The 20,817-nt window shown below is 46.6% G+C and overlaps 1 protein-coding gene across 1 annotated transcript in view; it reads right to left on the bottom strand.

The window, feature by feature from the left end:
* Positions 1 to 20,817, bottom strand: part of NOC3L (NOC3 like DNA replication regulator) — a 493,023-nt gene that overhangs the window by 453,389 nt on the left and 18,817 nt on the right. The window contains exon 2 of the mRNA XM_078643385.1: positions 5,383 to 5,590. Coding sequence (XP_078499511.1) covers positions 5,383 to 5,590 — 208 coding nt within the window. The remainder of the gene's footprint in view (positions 1 to 5,382; positions 5,591 to 20,817) is intronic.

Genomic DNA, 20,817 nt, shown 5'->3' with positions numbered 1-20,817 from the left:
CAAACACCACCAGCTGATCCGCACCACCAAGTAGTCAGCATTCAGGGAGCGTCTAGACAATAATGCCCACCACAGCAAGGAACTCTTCAGCATCGTCAAAGAGCTCACCAACCCCAGCGCCGGCAACAACGACATCATTACCTCACAAGACCTCTGCGACTCTCTCGCCTCGTTTTTCCACAGCAAGATCGCAGACATACACAACAGCTTCGGCGGCCAGACCACTCCCCCACCCACAGAATCGAACGCCCCCACCACCACCCTCCGCGCCTGGATCCCGATCAGCACCGAAGACACCATCCGCAGGATATACACCATCCACTCCGGATCGCCAACCGACCCATGCCCCCACCACATCTTCAACAAGGCAGACTCCGTCATCGCCCCTCAACTCCGGGACATCATCAACTGCTCCTTCAACACCTCCACCTTCCCGGAAAGCTGGAAGCATGCCGAGCTCAGCGCCCTCCTGAAGAAACCTTCAGCAGACCCCACCGAACTTAAGAACTACCGCCCCATCTCGCTCCTCCCTTTCCCCGCCAAAGTCATAGAAAAGACCGTCAACAGTCAGCTCGCCGCCTTCCTCGAGTCCAACGGTTCCCTCGACCCCTCACAGTCCGGTTTCCGAGCCAACCACAGCACTGAGACCGTCCTCATCGCAGCCACAGATGACATCTGAACCCTACTCGACAATGGGGAAACAGTGGCCCTCATCCTCCTGGACCTCTCCGCAGCGTTCGACACGGTCTGTCACCAAACCTTAATTCAACGCCTCAGCAACATCGGGATACAAGATAAGGCACTGGACTGGATCATCTCGTTCCTCGCCGGAAGAACCCAGAGAGTCCGCCTCCCCCCGTTCAGATCAGAGGCCACCGAAGTCATCTGCGGCGTACCACAAGGTTCACCGCTCAGCCCCACCCTCTTCAACGTCTACATGAGCCCCCTCGCATCCATCGCACGCCAACACAACCTCAACATCATCTCCTACGCCGACGACACCCAGCTGATCCTCTCCCTCACCAAAGACCCAACCACCGCCAGAACCAACCTACACGAAGGGATGAAAGAAGTAGCCGAGTGGATAAAGAACAGCCGCCTAAAACTGAACTCAGACAAGACGGAAGTCCTCATCCTGGGATCATCCCCCTCTGCCTGGGACGACTCCTGGTGGCCCCCGGCCCTAGGCAGCGCACCCAAACCAACGGACCATGCACGAAACCTGGGCTTCATCCTAGACTCCTCCCTCTTGATGACCAGACAAGTCAACGCCGTCTCATCATCATGTTTTAACATCCTACGCATGCTCCGAAAGATCTTCCGATGGATCCCCATCGAAACAAGGAAGACGGTCACCCAAGCACTTGTCACCAGCCGCCTGGACTACGGAAACACCCTCTTCAACGCTTTCAGAACGCCTCCGCACGACTCATCCTGGACATACCTCGACACAACCACATATCCGGACACCTGAGAGACCTGCACTGGCTCCCCGTCAGCAAGAGGATCACGTTCCGTCTCCTCACTCACGCACACAAGGCCCTCCACGACCTAGGACCCAGATACCTTAACAACCGCCTGACCTTCTACACCCCCACCGGCCAACTGCGTTGGTCCAACCAAGCCCTCGCCGCGATTCCACGCATTCGAAGATCCACCATGGGAGGTAGATCCTTCACCTACCTGGCGGCTAAGACCTGGAATTCCCTCCCCTCCCACCTCCGTCGTACCCAGAACCACCTCTCCTTCAGGAAGCAACTCATGACCTGGTTGTTCGATCAGTAGCGAACTCCTCTCCCCTAAGCGCCTTGAGACCCTCTGGGTGAGCAGTGCGCTATACAAATTTCTGATTGGATTGGACGACGCACCTGTGTGCTGGGCAACGAGGCCGGTGACGGTTACGAGGCGGCCTTCTCTTCCACCCCTATTGACTTTCTCTACTGATGAGGGAAGATATCCCGAAACCCGGGCCTTGTCCCGGGTCTAGAGATCGGGGGAACAACAAGTATCTACTTGCACCTACATAGGTGAACCACTTACGAACTTTCAGTAATTCTTCGAACTTCAGGCACTGCAAATACCAGAGTGGCACCGAGGAAGGAGACTGCCGAAACACGTCTGGTGCGTTTGAGAGTCACAATAAATCTATAGACTCTCCCCCGCGAGTGCTGTGTCTTTCTTTAAGAAAAGAGGAGACGAGGAGCGAGAGATTACACACACTGGAGCATTAGTACGTTTGTCTTTTGGAGATATAGATATATGTTTAGCTTGCCTTAAATAAACTTATGTTGCATGGAAAAGGCATTGCGTGGTAAAGACGTGTGTTGTACAGTAATACCAGTGTCTGTGGGGCACCCAGAAAAAAAAGACTGAGGAGAGTGATCTGTGGACTCTTGTGTTGGCAGGCCTGCAATCTCTCTGCACGGGTTCTTGGTGGGAACTGCACTAGTCGTTACCACAACTGTTAAGGACCAGCTAAGGATATGACCATGTGTAGAAGCCGGCTTGTGTGTGGCTACAACTGGCCAGTGTTGTGAATGGCTGCTGCTGCCCAGTGTTGTGACTAGCCAGTGTGGGGCTGCAACTGCCCAGAGCAATTAGCTTGTTTGGGGGCTGCAATTATCAATTGTACATGGCACATGCAGGGTTACATCCGCCGAAGTTGTGACGAGCCATTAGAAGTCGTTTGGTGCACTTGGGGCCCAGTAAGGAAAGCGGCTCCAGAGTAAGCCTTTCGTCAGCACCGGTAGCCCATTCTTGCTCACATTTTTCCTTCTTCCTCGGATATAAGGGTACTGGGGACACTCACCCAGTTTTGTTTTTGCTGCTGCCACAATTGAGGATTTATCATAGTGTTCGTTCTCTTCTTCGGTTGGTTATTTCCTATTGGAGTAGTACTGTCTGTTTTTTATGCTCCTATGTGGTACTGTACTGTGCTATGCTGTTTCTGACTAGCTGCTGAGCCATGCACGGTGCGATCATCACCTGAGCTGGGACTCAGACTGATGGATGTTCCTTACATTGCATTACTGCTTACATTATCCTGATGTAGCAACATATGCTGTACTTATTCTAAGCAACTTGGAATAAAGCCAAGTATAAAAGTAAAGGCCTGTACTTCTAGTTGGTTCAATCAGTGCCACATTGCTCCAGAACTGCCACTTCTACTTATGTCTGGCGCATTAACTAGTGCGGGACCAGTGAACGAAACAGGATCCAAACGTACTGCTGAATGGCATGCAACTGCTCTTGTTGAGAGGGTATGAGTCTGCCAGACAGCTGGGCAGCTGAATCAATCCACTGGGGACTGATCATTGCAAATGTTAAGAAAGAATCGAGCTCACCTGTCTTGAAATGATACAAACTGCATTTGAGTCATATTCAATCTACTACCTTATGCCCCATTGAGAAGGGGGCCGCTGCACACAGGGTGGTGGATATATGACAAAAGCTAAATCAAGAGGGAGGTAGGAAAATAGCAGGTGGAGGCAAAGCGCGGTCTGGTCCGCACCAAAGACATTGAATTGCATTCTCTTGATGTAGTGTTTAATACTTGGTTCTAGTGTATATTAAGGTACTTAACTTTCTTATAATCAGAAGTACTGAGCTAGACAGTCTGTTATTGTGCGATTGATGTGCTCTGAACTCATACACACTACCTCTTGCAGAAGCCTGTGACTGCTCGCCATCGCGAACACTGAGATTCAAGTGCGGAATGGCTTATACTTGGCCCAGTTGGCAGCGCCATAGTAGGACGAACCCTAGGACAGTAGAGGCAAAATACCTCAAACAGCATGGAAGAGCCCCAGTAGCCACTGCTTGCAGCATGACCCCATCCCACCCACATGTCCCATGAATGTTGTCTGACACTTCTTTGAAATTGTTCAAATAGTCCTTTCCACTGGAGATGGGGTCTGGACATAATGGATGTTCAGCAAGTGGCCTGTGCCTACACCTTCACAGCAAAAACCTTTACTTGCATGCTATGAAATGTGAAGACTTTTGTTACACAGAAGACTATTGAGCCAGTGGCCAATACCCTGATCCCACAGATGAGGGCACCGGTCTACAAAGAAGGCATCTACCAAATGGAAGGCCCCCCCTAGACTAAGTCCCTTTAGATCAAGAAGTTCTACACAATAACTTACATCCAGTGACTTTTCATGGTCGGGAATCACATTCTATGGCCAATGGATACCACAGTAGGTTTTGTCTTGAACCCAGTAGGAGGACTTCTAAAGGTTAAATTACAACAGCCGCACATGCAGAGGTTTGGCTACCACCTCACTGAACACATTTTAGGAGATCAGTCACCACATTCATTGAATCACTGATGTTTAGCCTGCCTACATTGGGTGTCTTCTAATGCACTGATCTTTTGTTTAAGTTAGTAATTCGCACAACACACTAGCAACCCTCTTCATAACTTTCAGGAACACAATCTTCAGGCTCTCATCGTCACAAAGTTGGGAGGGAATACATTCCCAAATTTACACCAACTCCCCGCACCAATTTATAAATATTCAAACTAGGATTATCAACTTGTTTATTCTTATAGAACCACTAGCTGGTACATCGGGGAATTACACTTTTCACCAGTTCACCCTCACTATATATTCTGGCCAGAATAAGTTTGGGAGTGCACTCACTAAAGAGGCAACAAAAAGAGATGTTTTTTGGTCGCTCAAGGACAAACATTATTGATCAATCCCCAGAGTGTCTCTTCTCTCCAACTTCACTTTGGGATATTATATGTTTAAATTCGAAATGTAAAGCATGGGAATTTGACAACTTATATATTAGAAGATGGACCTAAAGTTTCTCTCCAAAGAATACATCAGTTACTGTTGGTCTAGTCACCTTTCATCTCAAAAGGGCACAGTCTATAAAGGCTCTTTATCGCTTTGTTACTTTACATTTGATACTAGGCAGGTAAGATTCAGGGCTGCTGTTTAAAATGAATAATGGATTAAAGCACATTAACCTAGTACTTTCACAAACGAGGCATGGTTTAGGGACGGGTCTTTCTTTTAACCTTCGTATGAACACAACTCCATCCTTTTTCATGATTTTAATATCTTCAGATTCTAATCTAATGTTTTATTGTTACTTAGCAATACACAGCATGAAATGTAACACACTTACTTCTGTTGGATCAATCAGCACACATAACTAAACCAGGCTCAAACAAATTCCCTTTTCACTAATGGACAGAATTGCCATTTGCTCCATTTTAAGGGTAGGTCACAATAAATTGACTTCAATGTAATCCAGAAATGTGTAAACAATAGATCAAATAAATGTACATAAGAAGGTACCAGACAGTAAGCCAAACACAGCATACAGTACTTAACTCTCTCACTACACGCCAGATTAAATTACCTTTGTCCTTCTTCTTTGGTTGATCCAATGGAGGATGTACCTTGAACTTAGCATCTCTCAGTGCTTCCCGAAGCTGCTTCTGCTCTTTTCTATGCTTTTTAGCAAAATTCTGCTGCTTGAACTGTTTATTCTTTAATTTGTTGTCGAGCTTCACTTTACTGGTTTTCAGGAGCTTCCGGAAGCTTGGCACCCGTTTGTTATTTCTTTTCTGAAATTTGAAGATGATTAAGCTGTTAAATCAAGACTTTTCTCCACCCACCCATAGTTCATCACTACAAACACCATTAAGTCGTAATGTAATTGTCAAAAAAGTTCCAACCTTATGAGGTTTAGTCTCTGTTGTTAGACGGGCACAGGTTATCAGTCCCCCTTTCTAGTATCATATCACTGTCATTCTCCCACCACCTACCAGTACACAAACTTCACGTGTGGGATGGGTGATTTTTATCATCACAAGCAAAAAGATATGGAGTAATGATGACTAACAGTACTTAATCAAGCATTTATCTCCTTACTGTGTTCCTTATATGGAGTAATTATGACTAACAAGCCGTAATCAGACACTTACCTCCTTACTGTCTTCCTTATCAGTCCCAAGCGTAGGAGTACACAACAAGGACTTAGTTCTACCCCGATTGCAAAACAAAATCCAGCAATGCCTGATTTTATACCTAATGTACGCTTATTATACAGACAACCATAATCAGAACGCGATAATGTTATACATAAATATCTGTGCACCATTATGTGTGTCAGCTAGCAGACAAATCTAGGTCATACCTAGCCTCCGGGTTTAATACCAAGATGCAAATATGCCCCTTGTTGGATAGGGCCAGATGCTTGAGGATGATAACACTTTTGTGACTGCATTTCTGATCTACTTGCTGATAGTGGATGACAAAGGTTTAGTTCCTTACCAAACTGGCTCCAACGTCATCAAGCTAGAGCTAGTCCATCATCTGAAAGATATTCTTCTATTCAAACAAATGAACGGGCTCGCCTGAAACAATGTTTGTAAGGCCACTTCTTCAGACATCGGGGATGGACAAAAAGGAAGAAAGAATTGGTTCTTGTTCTACATGGAACCTGGAAGTCACGTTAGGTCTGAAAGTTGGTTCTGTGAAAGAGATCACCCAATGCTGGTCAATCAGAAGATGATGACCAGAGCCCCCAATACCTACCTGATAAACCAACAAATGGCTGCTACTACGACTGCCACCTTGACAGATGTCCAGGAGAGGGAGGAATGTTCAAGAAACTCAAAACACAACTTCCTATAGCTGTGGCGACCCTAAACAGGGGGACACATTTTTGTAAGCAATTGTGAATATTGGCCTGAAAGCTGAGGAAAAACATTGTTAGAGGGTTTCATGTCAGACTAAGACCAAGGTACACTAAACATCTGGCCAGCAATCCATTGACATTCGGAGAAGTAGCAGCAAATCCTTTTTTAAAACCTTCATGGACAATTTTAAAAACTTCAGAGATGCACAACACAGGAGAAGATGTCATGTCTGGTCACATCACTGAGAGAAGGTGACCAGTGACAACTAAAGTTACCCCCTGTAACCCAGAAAAGAGACCATTAATGCCAAAGAACAACATAGTCTCTCCAGTCATAGTTTCCCAATCTCCAGGCCCATAAATGGAGAAGGGTGGAAAAGGATGGGGGCAGGAAATAATACGAGGGAGGAGAATCAAAGTTCCAGCTGGGCTTTCAAAGGTAGACCCTACAGCATGGTGCACCATGGCTGGTGCGGCCAGAATAGAGTAACTGCTGCATTACTTTGTTACTGTCCGGTATAAGGGATAGAGGAATTGACCCCTTTGTTAGCGATGATCAACATCTGGCTCCTTTCCTCCACTTGTTCAAGTTCTGAGGCAATTACCTCCATTACAGTAGACATGTAATTGGTGATGTATGATCTTGGGGAGGGTGACCACTGTCCAGATTAATAGAATAGGCGGCTTTTCTTCTCCCCGTATTAGGACTATGGTGCCTGGCCTACCTTAAATCTGGAGTAAAAAAGGTCCTGAAGCAGCTTATCCCAGAAAGACGGAACAAGTGGGGTGGCCCAATCCAGCCTCTTCTGGCAAATTACGGGCTTTGCCCGGACACGTGACCAGGTGCGTCCCACTGTTGTGGGCCCCCGCAGGCGTGTCAGACAGTAGAGCAAGCTGGGGGATGAAGTCCCGCCCCAGCCAGTAAAAATCAAAATGTCCCTTACCGTGCGTGAGATAGGGGGTGCATTGTAGGTTACTTTCTTTTTCTTGTCTACATTAATGGCATCCGTAGCATTTAATAAGGACAGGAAAGGATATGCCAAGGATTAGGGAATCAACACAACTATTCTGCTGTCCACGGATGATGCAGTCTTGATTTCACGCAATGCAAATAGTTTACAGTTGCTACTGGATCCTTTTTTGCCTTATATGGAAAAGTAAATTTTTCCAAAACATACAATATGACATGTGAGACTTCTAATATGAAAACAAAGCTCTTTTCAATGGGGGATACTCGCTTAGAGAAGGTAAAAATGTTTAATTATTTAGGCATAATTTTTTAGCTCATCCCTCTCCTGGAAAGCATTCCATCAGAGAGATGATAAAGGTATATAAAAGTAAAAGTCTCTCATCAGGGTTATACAGTGCGGGTTTGATGGGCTATTGTAGTGCAAGGCCCCTTCAGCAGATAGAAAATGGCTTGGCCCGCAGAGGACCAAATTAGGCTGGCCCTGCAATTATTGTGGATCAAGTGCTGGGGGAAACTGGAGGCAGTCTTAGTTAGATCCTGCATAGCTGACTGTTTAACCTTAGATGATGCCAATCGAATCCCTTGGATTGCATATTTGAGGAGTACCTTAGATAAATTAGGCCTGGCAGAAGTATATACTATCCGCAAAAGTTTAAATTTAACTGTGAAAAATTGCTATCTTGAGTTCGGTATGGAAGTGAGACTGAGGAAGGCTCAGGATCTTCAAACAGTTGTGAGCTACTAATTGGCGTCAACTACAACGGCCCATAACACATATTTATCATGGTTAGCTGACCCAGTCCATGGTTTGTTTCTTACTCGTTTTAGGTTGAACACTGTGCATTGTTTAGGCGGCCTTCCCCCCCAAAAAGGGTTGCTAATATGACCTACCTCTACGCTGTAACAATTTTTCAAAACAAATCGCTAGCCACTTCATATTATTTTGTGCATTATATTCGGTACCACGCTCCCATTTTCTGGTTCCTGGTTTGCGTCAAAGATCAGCGCGTAACAGTTAGATTTGGAATTCTTGCATAGATGTGCTACATTAGAGATCTGTTTGCAGTTTTAAATTTCCTCAAAATGGATTGAGCAATCAGGAAACGCTATGAAGAGCTAGACACCTGAATACTGTATTTTCATTACATCAGTTACACCGAGCAAGAAAATGAGAAGCATGAACTACCTTTGTGTCGCTTTTACAAAGCCTCCCAATATTAGAGAATTTGTCATGCAGTTTTAAACGTATATTGGGAAGGCTTTAGTATCTAGAAATTGTCATGATGAGATACTTTCGTGAGTTAATTGTTAATGATTCTTACTGGTTTTATTTCCTATTCATTTTTAGGTAGACTTTTGTATTTTAATATTTTTTAGGTAATTATTGCGTTGTTTTAAGGACTTTTATGGCTTTGTGCTGAATAAAGTTTATTCACTTGAGTAACTAGATGGACTGCATCCCACGGAATCATCCTCAGTAATCTTATTACAAGGGGAAAGGGGTTGAGGCAATTCCGATTACTTCTATCAAAGGAAATGGCAGCATGCAAACTTCCTAAGACCTTTCTGTGTGTACATAATATACAAATATGGCATAGGCACATTTTCCAGTGATGCCACATATTCTGACCCTCTAAAGCAAAAAAGAAAAACACAGGAGTAAACAGGTGAGCTAATGGGAAGAAGGATGTAAAGAAAAAGTATCTCTACTGGAAAGGAATATTATAAATCCTGAACATTGTGGGGAAGCTTTGCCTCTCCCAGATGTGAGACAAACATTTGTAGTTAGAATTGTGACAAGGAAGAAGCTCATTGAGGTGATGCTGGACTTACTTTCAAATAGATTTAGTGGGTTGGACCTACAGAACAAATTTAGTTTATACAATTAAATCTTGGCTTCTACGTAGGTTGGGCTGGACAAAAGACAAACAATGAAATTAATATACTATCTGGATTATTGTGTATTTTACAAGGTTACTATAAATTCCCTAATAAACGTTTGAAAAGTTGCAATCTAAACCCATATTTTTCACATAGCAAGAGAATGAACAACTCAAACATAGACATCTTATCTTTCCCAATCAGACTCTCACCAGACAGCTGAATGAGCAGTACTCTGCAAATGGACTCGGAATCAAAAATAATGTTTGGTTGATCTGATCAAGGACATGAGTGCCTTACTGGACACAATATGGATCCGAAGAAATTTGTTACTTGCAATTAAAATTAGAAATAACACTTTCCTGGCTTCTTTTCCATTGTTGCTGCAACATCTGGAATACAATCATTGAATCATGAGCTGCTTGCCCAAGTTGAGACCTCAAAATACATTCGGCTACTTGACTCGTTTTAAAAGAACCCGAGGGGATGAGGATCGCCAATTTCAATTATTAGTTATACTAACATCCTGAGATGAACATTGGTACTGTGGCCCTACAGGTAATTATATCTTTGTGCAGTGAAGTGATAATAATATATAGAAAAAAAGACAAGTGAATAGAGGAGGGGATGATAAAATAAATAACATTACAACTGATTTTTGGGTTAATAGCTATAGTCTGCTAATTAGGATCCACTACATAAAGTGTGGGTTTGGACCATTCATATTATCTCATAATAATGTTGTGTAGAAAGTGGTATTAAGTATGGGTGTTTGGTTTCAAAGTGAACTGAACATGTCACTAAGATATACTGAGCTAATCAATCTCATTTGTAAGGTCATGGGTGACATGATGTGACAGGTCATGAGCACTGCATGGCACCTGTGGGGTTTGGGTTGAGCATCTAATTTCAGGCATGTGACACAGCACCTTGATAACTCAGGTTTCCATCTTGTAATGTTACTGGTTGCTGCCCACTCAACTTTAATCCACCTTTAAATCAAGTTTTTTAACACTGAATCTCAAATGTTTTGAAAATATTGCATTAATATCTTACTCCCCTGAACTCAGACTCCAAAACAATAATTGCACTCCTTTTCTCTACACTTGCTGTGTACTTGTATAGACATGACTGAAAGAGGGTGGCTTGTTCAACACAAAGGACACTCAAGGGCTTACGCTAATTTTTTCTGCCATTTTTTTACCTCTTAATGTTTCCTGTTATTGCAGTGCACTGCTATCACAACAAAGATGGTGCTCACTGTTTAGGCACCATTTTTAATGGTAGCTCGTAGGTGATCATTATCACTGTACTATACTGGCATCATCACAATATTTGCAATTACTGATTAGATGCCTTCTTTTTTGCTTCCTCCGATGTGATTGTGATCATAGTAATATACCAGTGTCATTACATTATTGCAATCACTGGTTAGGCACCATTTCTGTGTTGGCTTCTCAGTAATTAGTGGCACCATTGTGTTGACTGTAATCGATTCCTTTACACTCCAGTTTGAAGAACACTCCAGTACATAAGTGGGTGGGAGCAGATGAAGTCACTTCTGCGTTTTAGGTCAAGCCTAGGCAGCGCATGCGTGACCTCTTCAAGACATGCTGTATTCATTCTGTGGGCTTACAGCCCGCCCATTGCCTTTTTATTCGACCCTTCGATTGTAGTTCAAAAATGCATGCTTGCTAGTGGTTAATCCTTCCATTTTGTCCCTCCTTTTGTGTTTGGTTTCCTCCCACAGAGTACGCCCAATTACTGTTAACATTACGTTTCTGTGTTTGTGTGTTCATTCGGGGGACTATTTTTTCTTTGCTGCCAGTGTCAGTGTTTGCCTGTCTTCAGTGGTTCCGCTTCGGCACCCGTCACTTAATCTCCCCATCCCATTCAGTTACCAAGATAAAATGTCAGGATGCTTCAGATGCTGTTTACGAGAGCGCCTCTTAAATTTTCTCTGACTTCAAAGTGTGATGATTTCTCCCCAAACCCATCCCACTTCACTGCTTGTTGCTTTTGTGAGTCTCAGTCACCTGACCTTCAGCAGCCCAACCTTGCAGCACGGTTAAAGGAAAGGCTTGGGCAATTCCTGCCGCATTTTCTCCGACACCTGTTTAATGTGAACTTGAGTGACCCGAAGGTGTTGGCGCACTTCACGAGTGTTAGTTACATTACAATAAGTCAGATTAATTTTTTGGGGGTGGGTCACAAACTCGACCGACCCAAAGGTATTGAAGCGCTTTACAAAAGCACCAGTTACATAACAAGGTCAGGCTAATTATTTTGTTTTTAGGTGAGCAGAGATTAAGTGATGCCGACGCCGACCCTGTTTATTCATTATTTCCCCTCTCCTTACAGATGGGAGCAGCATTTGCCTCTCCCACCTCCTCCCATGTATGTTACTGCATGTCCGCTCCGCTTCCTCTTCCTGACATCCTCCTCCTCTCAGAGCTCTAATTTCGAGTAACGCAAAGGTTTAGGAGTGCGGTACATGAGCGCTAGTTACATTACGCATGGTCAGATTAATTTTTGAGGGCATTTTTAAATAGTGCAAACTCGACTGACCTGAAGGTATTGTAGCACTTTGCAAATGTGCAGGTTACATTTCACAAGGCAGGTTAATATTTTTTTTTTAGGTGCGCGGAGTTTAAGAGATGCTGACACCGTCCCTGTTTATTCATTATTCCCCCTCTACCTGCCAAATGGGAGCATTTTATTGTTGTTGCTATGTGCTGAGCTCCTATACAGTAAGCTGGGTTCATAGGCTGGTTCATACTCTAGTGATGCAGTTGCACACAGAATGCTATAGTGCTGCTGACTTGCATCAAGGCACTTTTCTTTCTGTCCAGAATCAGACTGCATAACCCAATGTGTAGCTAGCTCTTCACTCCCTGGCAGCACAGAACCCAGGATAATGTGCTGCACGGCTAAACACTTATAAGGTCCCAAAGGCGAGACCTATTGTCTATGCCAATGCTTGTTCTATTTAATGATTGCGAAAAGTTTCTGGCTCACGGCTGACCGATTCCTTGGCTGCTTAGCAGCCAATAAGATTTTAAGATCCCACATTTCTTATTTTTATTAACCTCCTGTCTGATTATGAACATCTAGCAGAAACATATTATATTCATATATGCTTGCTATTTACGCGCATTTTTGTTTATGTTTTTAAACCGGTGGGTCAACAATTTACCAAACAAAAGGAAAACTAATGAAGCCCAGTGCTACATGCCTGCCAAATGTGGTGTGTTTTCAATCAATCAATCAATCATGCCATTTGTATAGCGCACTACTCACCCGGGAGGGTCTCAAGGCGCTTGGGGGGAGGGGTATGCTACTGCTCGAACAGCCAGGTCTTGAGTTGTTTCCTGAAGGAGAGATGGTCCTGGGTCAGCCGAAGGTGGATGGGGAGGGAGTTCCAAGTCTTGGCAGCCAGGTAAGAGAAGGATCTTCCTCCGGCGGTGGCTCTTCGGATGCGTGGTACGGCTGCGAGGGCGAGGCTGGTGGACCGTAGCTGGCGGGTGGGCGTGTAGAAGGTCAGGCGGTCGTTGAGGTACTTGGGGCCCAGGTCGTGGAGAGACTTGTGTGCGTGGGTGAGGAGCCGGAACGTGATCCTCTTGTCGACGGGGAGCCAGTGCAGGTTCCTCAGGTGGCTGGAGATGTGGCTGCGTCGGGGCACATCCAGGATGAGTCGGGCGGAGGCGTTCTGGATGCGCTGGAGTCTTTTCTGTAGCTTGGCTGTGGTTCCGGCGTAGAGGGCCTTTCTGTAGTCCAGTCGGCTGGTGACGAGTGCCTGGGAGACAGTCTTCCTGGTCTCGGTCGGGATCCAGCGGAAGATCTTGCGAAGCATACGCAGGGTGTTGAAGCACGATGAGGAGACGGCGTTGACTTGTCTGGTCATCGAGAGGGAGGGGTCCAGGATGAAGCCCAGGTTGCGTGCGTGGTCGGTTGGCTTGGGTGCGGTGCCCAGGGCTGGGGGCCACCAGGAGTCGTCCCAGGGGGAGGGCGAAGATCCCAGGATGAGGACTTCCGTCTTGTCCGAGTTCAGTTTCAGGCAGCTGTCCTTCATCCACTCGGCGACGTCTTTCATCCCTTCGTGTAGGCAGGTTCTGGCGGTGTCGGGGTCTCTGGTGAGGGAGAGGATCAGCTGGGTGTCGTCGGCATAAGAGATGATGTTGAGGTTGTGCTGGCGTGCGATGGCTGCGAGAGGTTTCATGTAGATGTTGAAGAGGGTGGGGCTGAGTGAAGATCCTTGCGGGACGCCGCAGATGACTTCGGTGGCCTCGGAGCGAAACGGGGGGAGGCGGACTCTTTGTGTTCTTCCGGCGAGGAACGAGATGATCCACTCCAGTGCCTTCTCTTGGATACCGATGTTGCTGAGGCGCTGGACTAGGGTGCGGTGGCAGACCGTGTCGAACGCAGCGGAGGGGTCCAGGAGGATGAGGGCCACTGTTTCCCCCTTGTCGAGCAGGGTCCGGATGTCGTCGGCGGCTGCGATGAGGGTGGTCTCGGTGCTGTGGTTGGCTCTGAAGCCGGACTGCGAGGGGTCGAGGGATCCGTTCATCTCGAGGAAGGCGGTCAGCTGTCTGTTGACGATCTTCTCGATGACTTTAGCAGGAAAAGGGAGGAGCGAGATGGGGCGGAAGTTTTTGAGATCGGTGGGGTCCGGTGTAGGTTTCTTCAGGAGGGCGCTGATCTCGGCGTGCTTCCAGCTCTCCGGGAAGGTGGCGGTGTTGAAGGAGGCGTTGATGATGTTCCGGAGTTGGGGTGCGATGGTGGAGTCGGCCTTGTTGAAGACGTGGTGTGGGCAGGGGTCGGTCGGTGATCCGGAGTGGATGGTGTACATCGTGCGGGCTGTGTCTTCGGTGGTCAACGTGGTCCAGGTGCGAAGGGTGGCGGTGGGTGGCGTTGGTTCGACCGTTGGGTGCGTGGGTGGGGTGCCGAAGCTGTTGTGGATGTCGGCGATCTTGCGGTGGAAGAACGAGGCGAGGGAGTCGCAGAGGTCTTGTGACGGACTGATGTCGTTGGTGCCGGTGCTGGGGTTGGAGAACTCCTTGACAATAGTGAAGAGCTCTTTGCTGTCGTGGGCGTTGTTGTCCAGTCGTTCCTTCAGGGATTTCTTCTTGGTGGTGCGGATGAGCTGGTGGTGCTTGCGGGTAGCGTGTTTGAGGGCGGTCATGTTGTCGGTGGTCCGGTCGAGGAGCCAGGCTTTCTCGAGGGTGCGGCAGGTCTTCTTGGAGTCCTTGAGGTCGTAGGTGAACCAGGATGCCTTCTTGCTTCTGGGTCTGCTGGGAGGGTTCTTTAGTGGCGCGAGGTCGTCGGCGCAGGCGGTCAGCCACTGTGTGAAGTTGCGGGCTGCTTCGTTGGGGTCCGTTGTGTTGGCGGGTGGGCTCTGGCTGAGGGAGGTGGTGAGCTGGTCTGCGATGATCTTGCTCCAAATACTCTGAGGTACCTGTTGCGGGTGGTGGTGGGTCGTGGATCTTTTGAAGCTGAAGTGGACGCAGCTGTGGTCGGTCCAGTGGAGTCCGGTGGCGTGGCTGAAGGTGATGTACTTGCTGGAAGAGAAGACAGGATCAAGCGTGTGGCCGGCGTAGTGGGTGGGGGTGTTGACCAGTTGCATGAGTCCGAGGTTGGCGAGGTTTTCCAGCAGGGCGGTGGTGTTGCGGTCCTTGTTGTTCTCCAGGTGGAAGTTGAGGTCCCCGAGGAGGATGTAGTCAGTGGAGGGGAGGGCGTGCGGGCTGATGAAGTCTGTGATGTCTTCGCTGAATTGTGTGCGTGGTCCCGGGGGTCTGTAGACGAGGGTGCCTCTGAGGGTCGTCTTAGGGTCGGTGTGAATCTGGAAGTGGAGATATTCGGCTGCGGCGAAGGAGTCGTTGGCGTCGGTCGTGATGCGGATGGTGTTCCTGTGGACGATGGCGATGCCACCTCCGGTCTGGTTGATGCGGTCCCTCCTGATGATCTTGTACCCGTCCGGGATGGCGATGTCGGGTGCAGAGGAGGCGTTCATCCAGGTTTCCGTGAGGAAGGCGACGTCCGGTGATGTAGCGTCGAGGAGGTTCCAGAGTTCCACGGCGTGTCTGTGGACGGAGCGGGTGTTGATCAGGATGCACTTGAGGTGGTTGCTGCTGGTGTTTGTCTTGGCGGGTGCGGGGCAGGTTCGTAGGCAGGTGAACTTGCAGGTGCAGCAGGTGAAGGGTCCGTGGGTGCGTCTCGGGGTGGCTCGGCAGCAGGCGTGGGTCCGGCCGGCATTGAGTGCGTTGAGAGTGGCGGCGGCGTAGGTCAGTCGGGTCGTCTTACCTCGGCGGGGAGGGCCAGGGGTCCTGGCGCTGGGCGCGGGCCAGGCGCGGGCAAGGCGCGGACGGGCGCAGACGGGTTTACCTTTGGCGCACCTTCGGCGCTCAATCGGCGCTCCCGCTGCGTGCGTCCGCTGCGCGGTCGCCCTGGGGGCGTCATAAGTAAGGAGCCGGGAGGGAGGAGCAGCTGGGTGGCGGGAGCGGGGCGGCGAATGGAATCACAGGGGGGCGGGGCCGCAGGGAGGCAGCGGCGGGAAATTCCAAGAAGCAGCGGGCAGCGGGAAATTCCCAGGAGCAGCGGGAAATTCCCAGGAGCAGCGGGCAGCGAGCGAAGGAATCTGCAGGCAGGAGGCGGCAAAGGCAGGCAGGAGCGGCAGCAGTGAGTGGGGCGACCAAGCCCTGTGGAGGGCTGAGCGGTCACACAACATACATACAACATTCATACAACATTTGGTTTTCTTCACAATGTTCTCAGTGATATTCTCAATACAAAAGAGTACTTTTGCCCGCAGGACCATTAATTGCACTTAAGGTGCCAAACCTTCGGAATATATCAACATTTTTTTTTTATTATTTTACAAAGGTTGCTGTAAATTTGTCAGTCACCTTCTCGATAAGACAGAGGGACAGTACACAGTCCAACGCACTTTGAAGGAAAGACTCAACATAAAAGCCACAGCGCAAGAAAAATGGAGCACTATATTATATTGCTGTGAAAATGTCCCACTTATGTAGCGAAGTGGTCAAGGCTACAAAAGTTCTTCCTCGTTCCTTCTCCCAGTCCACACTGCTTAGCAAGGCAGGCCTGGAGCAGATTCCACTCTCAGGTATGTGGAATTCTTATAGCCGAACGCCCATAACATATTGTTTGGGGTCAAGCGCAACAAGTTTTCACGTGTATTTTGTCCTTAGGACAAGTAGGCCCAACCCCCTGCAGCACAAACCCTTTGACTGACAGTTTACAATACCACATTATGGATCAGGGAAGCGCACTGTCTGAAAATGAGGTAATATTTTTGTCCATATGTTAATACTATTCAAACTTGAATTATGGCTCATTAATTGAAAGCCTTTATTATTAGGGTGAGCGCTCTAAGTAAATGTAGTAATCTCTGACTGAACTACTGACCATGGTTCCAGTATAAAAACGTGTACACATGTTTTCAAAGTTTAGCAATATGAGGCTATGTATAATGTTACCAGAATGCCCTCTGATTGATTTTATGCAAATATTTGCAGATGCTTGCAAGCAAGATTGAGGATTATTTCAGGTACCATTTCTTTGCAGCATCATTTAGTAACATGTGTTGATGCAAGCTAGTATTTCCCAAAATATTCATAATGGAAAATCAGCGTAACCAGTGTCACTAAGATTATGGGAAACAAAAATAAACAAGCAGTGGCAAAGCCAGTCGGTCTGAAATTGGTGGTCAGCTTTTTAGTTTTGTCAATGAATGGCTTGTTTTGGTATGGTTTTTGTAAATCCTCATTGGTGTGGGAGCTGCCATCCCTCACAATTATTACAAACAGTGGCAAAAGCAAAAATAGTTTTTGGACTCAAAAGCACACACTACCACAGCAGTTACTTGCACTGGACAAAACTACTTAATGTTCCAATATGCTCCCTGAGAAAGAGAAGAATGCTGTCACTCACAATGAAGCCAGCCGATACAGAGCGAGAGTGAGAATTTTAATAAACACAAAAGCTCATGGTGAACGCCAGACCAAATTTGGGGCCCAATTATTAAAGAGAGTCTCAAAAGTGCATCCATGGTATATGTCCTTGCATTAATTGTAGCTGTACGGCTTTCTTGAATTCCCAAGAATTTTGAGGAGTAGAACAAGAAATAGTCCTCCTAGAAAATATTTGTGAACTGCATTTTAGTATGAGCAAATATGCATGTGTTGATTTGCTCAAGCAAAAATCTGAGTGTTTGCAAGTTCACTTTACCTCCAACCACTTTTTTCCCAACTATGGAAGAAGATTTGCGCCTGCCATTGTCAGAAGTAAATTTCCAACACTCCTCAGTATGGGAAAAGATTTGAGAAGAGTTGTTAAAACCCTTAAAACATGCAAGTTAGCAGGTTTGCATAGAAACAAAAGGACATTCTAACACTGGAACTATTGCTTACCACTACCTTCAGCCCCAGTATGTAGATCTGCGGAAACGTGGCAACATAAGGGGATTGCAAGTATTCAAACACTACTTTGGTATGAGCCCTGGCATAATCAGAGAGGCTATAGCAGAGCTCTTATATAATGAGATTGCTGCCATAATTCGTTGGACCACTACATGGCACCAAAGGGATGAGTGGCGTTTGTTACAGGACAAGTAGATTTATGAAGCAACCTGCCCTAGGGACAAGCAGATATTTTATTAAATTCCACACCACTGCACTCTGCATGTTCACCCTCTGCTGCACAAACCATTTTAAAAGCAACTGGGAATGCCCAAGACTGTGTTCTAAAGACACTCTCGGCAATGAAAGCGGTTTCTGAGCCAGCAGGCTACAAGGACCTACAAATAATGCAGATGGCAATGTGAAACTCTGTGCAGCTCATCTGATCTTAACTTCGCACCCTGGAAAAATGCTTACAAGCAATTGATCACTGGATGTTTCCTAAGAAAACCAAGCTCAACACCACAGAGACAGATTCTTATTCATGGCAAGTAGACAGTCAGTTTCCTTTCAACCATGTGACCTAATGAAGTTGGATTATCACCACCACAGTAGGCTCAAGTGCGTAATTTAGGGGTGAACATGGACTCCATCAAATCCTTACACTGCAGATCAAACAAGGGGCTTAACAAAACTTACCCATTAGATGCGTTTGACAAATTTACCATACCTTATGTTTTTGTGAAAATTGTCATACTGCAATCACAATAGTAATTTCACATCTGGACTACGCCAAATGTACATATTTTAAAGTTCCCCTATTAATACTTAAACAAGCATTTGCAATGCAATAGGTCTCGCATTAGGAAAGTTTGAGCTATTAGTATTGTAAATGGCAACGTTTTTATTTATGTTTTTTTTTTTAAATAGCTAAATTAATAGCTTTGTCATTTACAATGCTAATAGTTATAACTTTCGCAAATGTGATACCTATAGCATTTGTAATGCAATATGTTTTGTATTTACATGACTTAAATGTATTGATATTACAAATAACAATGGCGTTTAATTTTTTTAAATAACTAATACTTAAATAAAAGTTATTGTAATTTATAATGGCAATAGCTTAAACTTTTCTAAAGAACTTTTGTGAAATTATGTTCAGTGTATTTTATTGTGACGAAAATCCAAGAACAGAAGTGAAATATTAACATTTTTTTGTGACATTTGCAATAAAGCTTGAAACATTGATAGCGTATATTTGAACCAGTTGTTGTTGAATGGTTGCACAGATTGATTCTGTGAGGAAAGACAACGTCCTTCCAGACAATGTATTTCACAAAAACAGAACAGTGCTTAGAAGCATTAGGGAGCCAAGTGAAGCATTCGTTGCAGTTTTCTCTTACCTTACAACAACTGCGAGGGCAGGGAAATCTTCGCGAGAGCGCGTCCTGCAGTCCGTCCAAAGCTCGCGCCGCAGGCCTGCGACCAGGAAGTCAGGCAGGCCGGCCGGGACAACCGGAAACAGGAAGTAGGAGGGCGGGAGCCTACCCCGCCTCCCACGGAAGAGCCGCGATTGTTTGGAGCACCGGAGCAGGCAGGAGCCTACCCTGCGCCCCGGTGCCGAAGAAGGGAGGAAGAGTCCTGCTGCTGGTGAGAGCCGCTGCACCAAGGAAGCCGGTGAGTGGGGCTTCGCCTTGTTAGGTTGGGCTGCGAGGGCGGGGGGCATGTGTGTGTGCGCGCGCGGCGGCGGGCTGTGTATGTGTGTGAGCATGCGTGTGTGTATGTGTCTTGGAGTCTCTGTGTATGCGTGTGTGTGTGTGACTGTGGGGGGTGGGGGGGGGTTGCCTGTCTGGGTGCCTGCGTGTCTGTGTAAGTGTAAGTGCGTGTGCGCGCGTGTGTGTGTCTGTGTGCAGCTGACTTGCTGGGAGTATGGGAGGGAAGTGCACGGCGCGGCGCAGGACGGAACGTGCGCGTTCGCGCACACAAATCCAGGAAAAAAGCTCGTAACACCCTCTTGTCCTCCTTCCCTCGTGACAGGCAACATTAGGTCTCCAGCTGGACACCTGCATCCTTTGGATGCAGTTTACCAGCTCGACCTAAAAATGACAGGGAAATTAAAATGCATTTGTCAGGCTTATCAACCTACCAATGCGTATATATATCCAGCCCAGAATGATTGCCGTCCCTTGGCTTAACTAGATGGACCACTTTTATAACTAGGCCAATAGCTATAAATAGCTAATCCATGGGAATGAGCCACTCTTACTGCAATGACCGTTCCTCATGCATCTTCAAGCATGTAAATAAAGCTGGCTTCACATCCGACTGTGCCACCAAGACAATAGCAGGTGGAACGTCTTCCTCTGTCCACTCAAACTTCGAAACACAAGACCTGTTTTAATAAGGAAAATTTACAATCCTCTCCATTCCGAAAAACAATTAGAACATGGGCTCTTTCCATAACTAAACCAATACATATTGTCCAGTCTTTCCAGAGCTGGTCTTTTAGTTGATAGCATGTTGCAGTTTCGTTTAGAATCAAGTAAGGCCTGTGACTCCGGTCTGCATTTCAGACTCCAAATGACCAAATAACTCTAGAGTAAGAACATCCTGTTTAACTAACAGATAGAACCAGCCTCAAGAAGAAAACAAACCTTGGAGATAAAAACAAGCATTGACAAATTCAATAGGTCTCGCCTATTGACTTTTCCAATGCTGTTTGGGGCAGAGGTAGGGATTGGTAGAGAGTGAACACACAGGAGAGAGCAACGTGGATGGGGCACATTTACAAGGCAAAGCAAATGAGGTAGAGAGCAAAACGGAGAGCAAATAGAAGCACATTAGGCAGAAAGCAACACAGACTGAGGAGTATGAAGTAGT

The sequence above is a fragment of the Lissotriton helveticus genome, chromosome 5_1, assembly GCF_964261635.1.
Source record: "Lissotriton helveticus chromosome 5_1, aLisHel1.1, whole genome shotgun sequence".
Taxonomy (NCBI): Eukaryota; Metazoa; Chordata; class Amphibia; order Caudata; family Salamandridae; genus Lissotriton; species Lissotriton helveticus.
The sequence above is the reverse complement of the archived record's forward strand: the minus strand, read 5'-3'. Positions and strand labels throughout refer to the sequence as shown.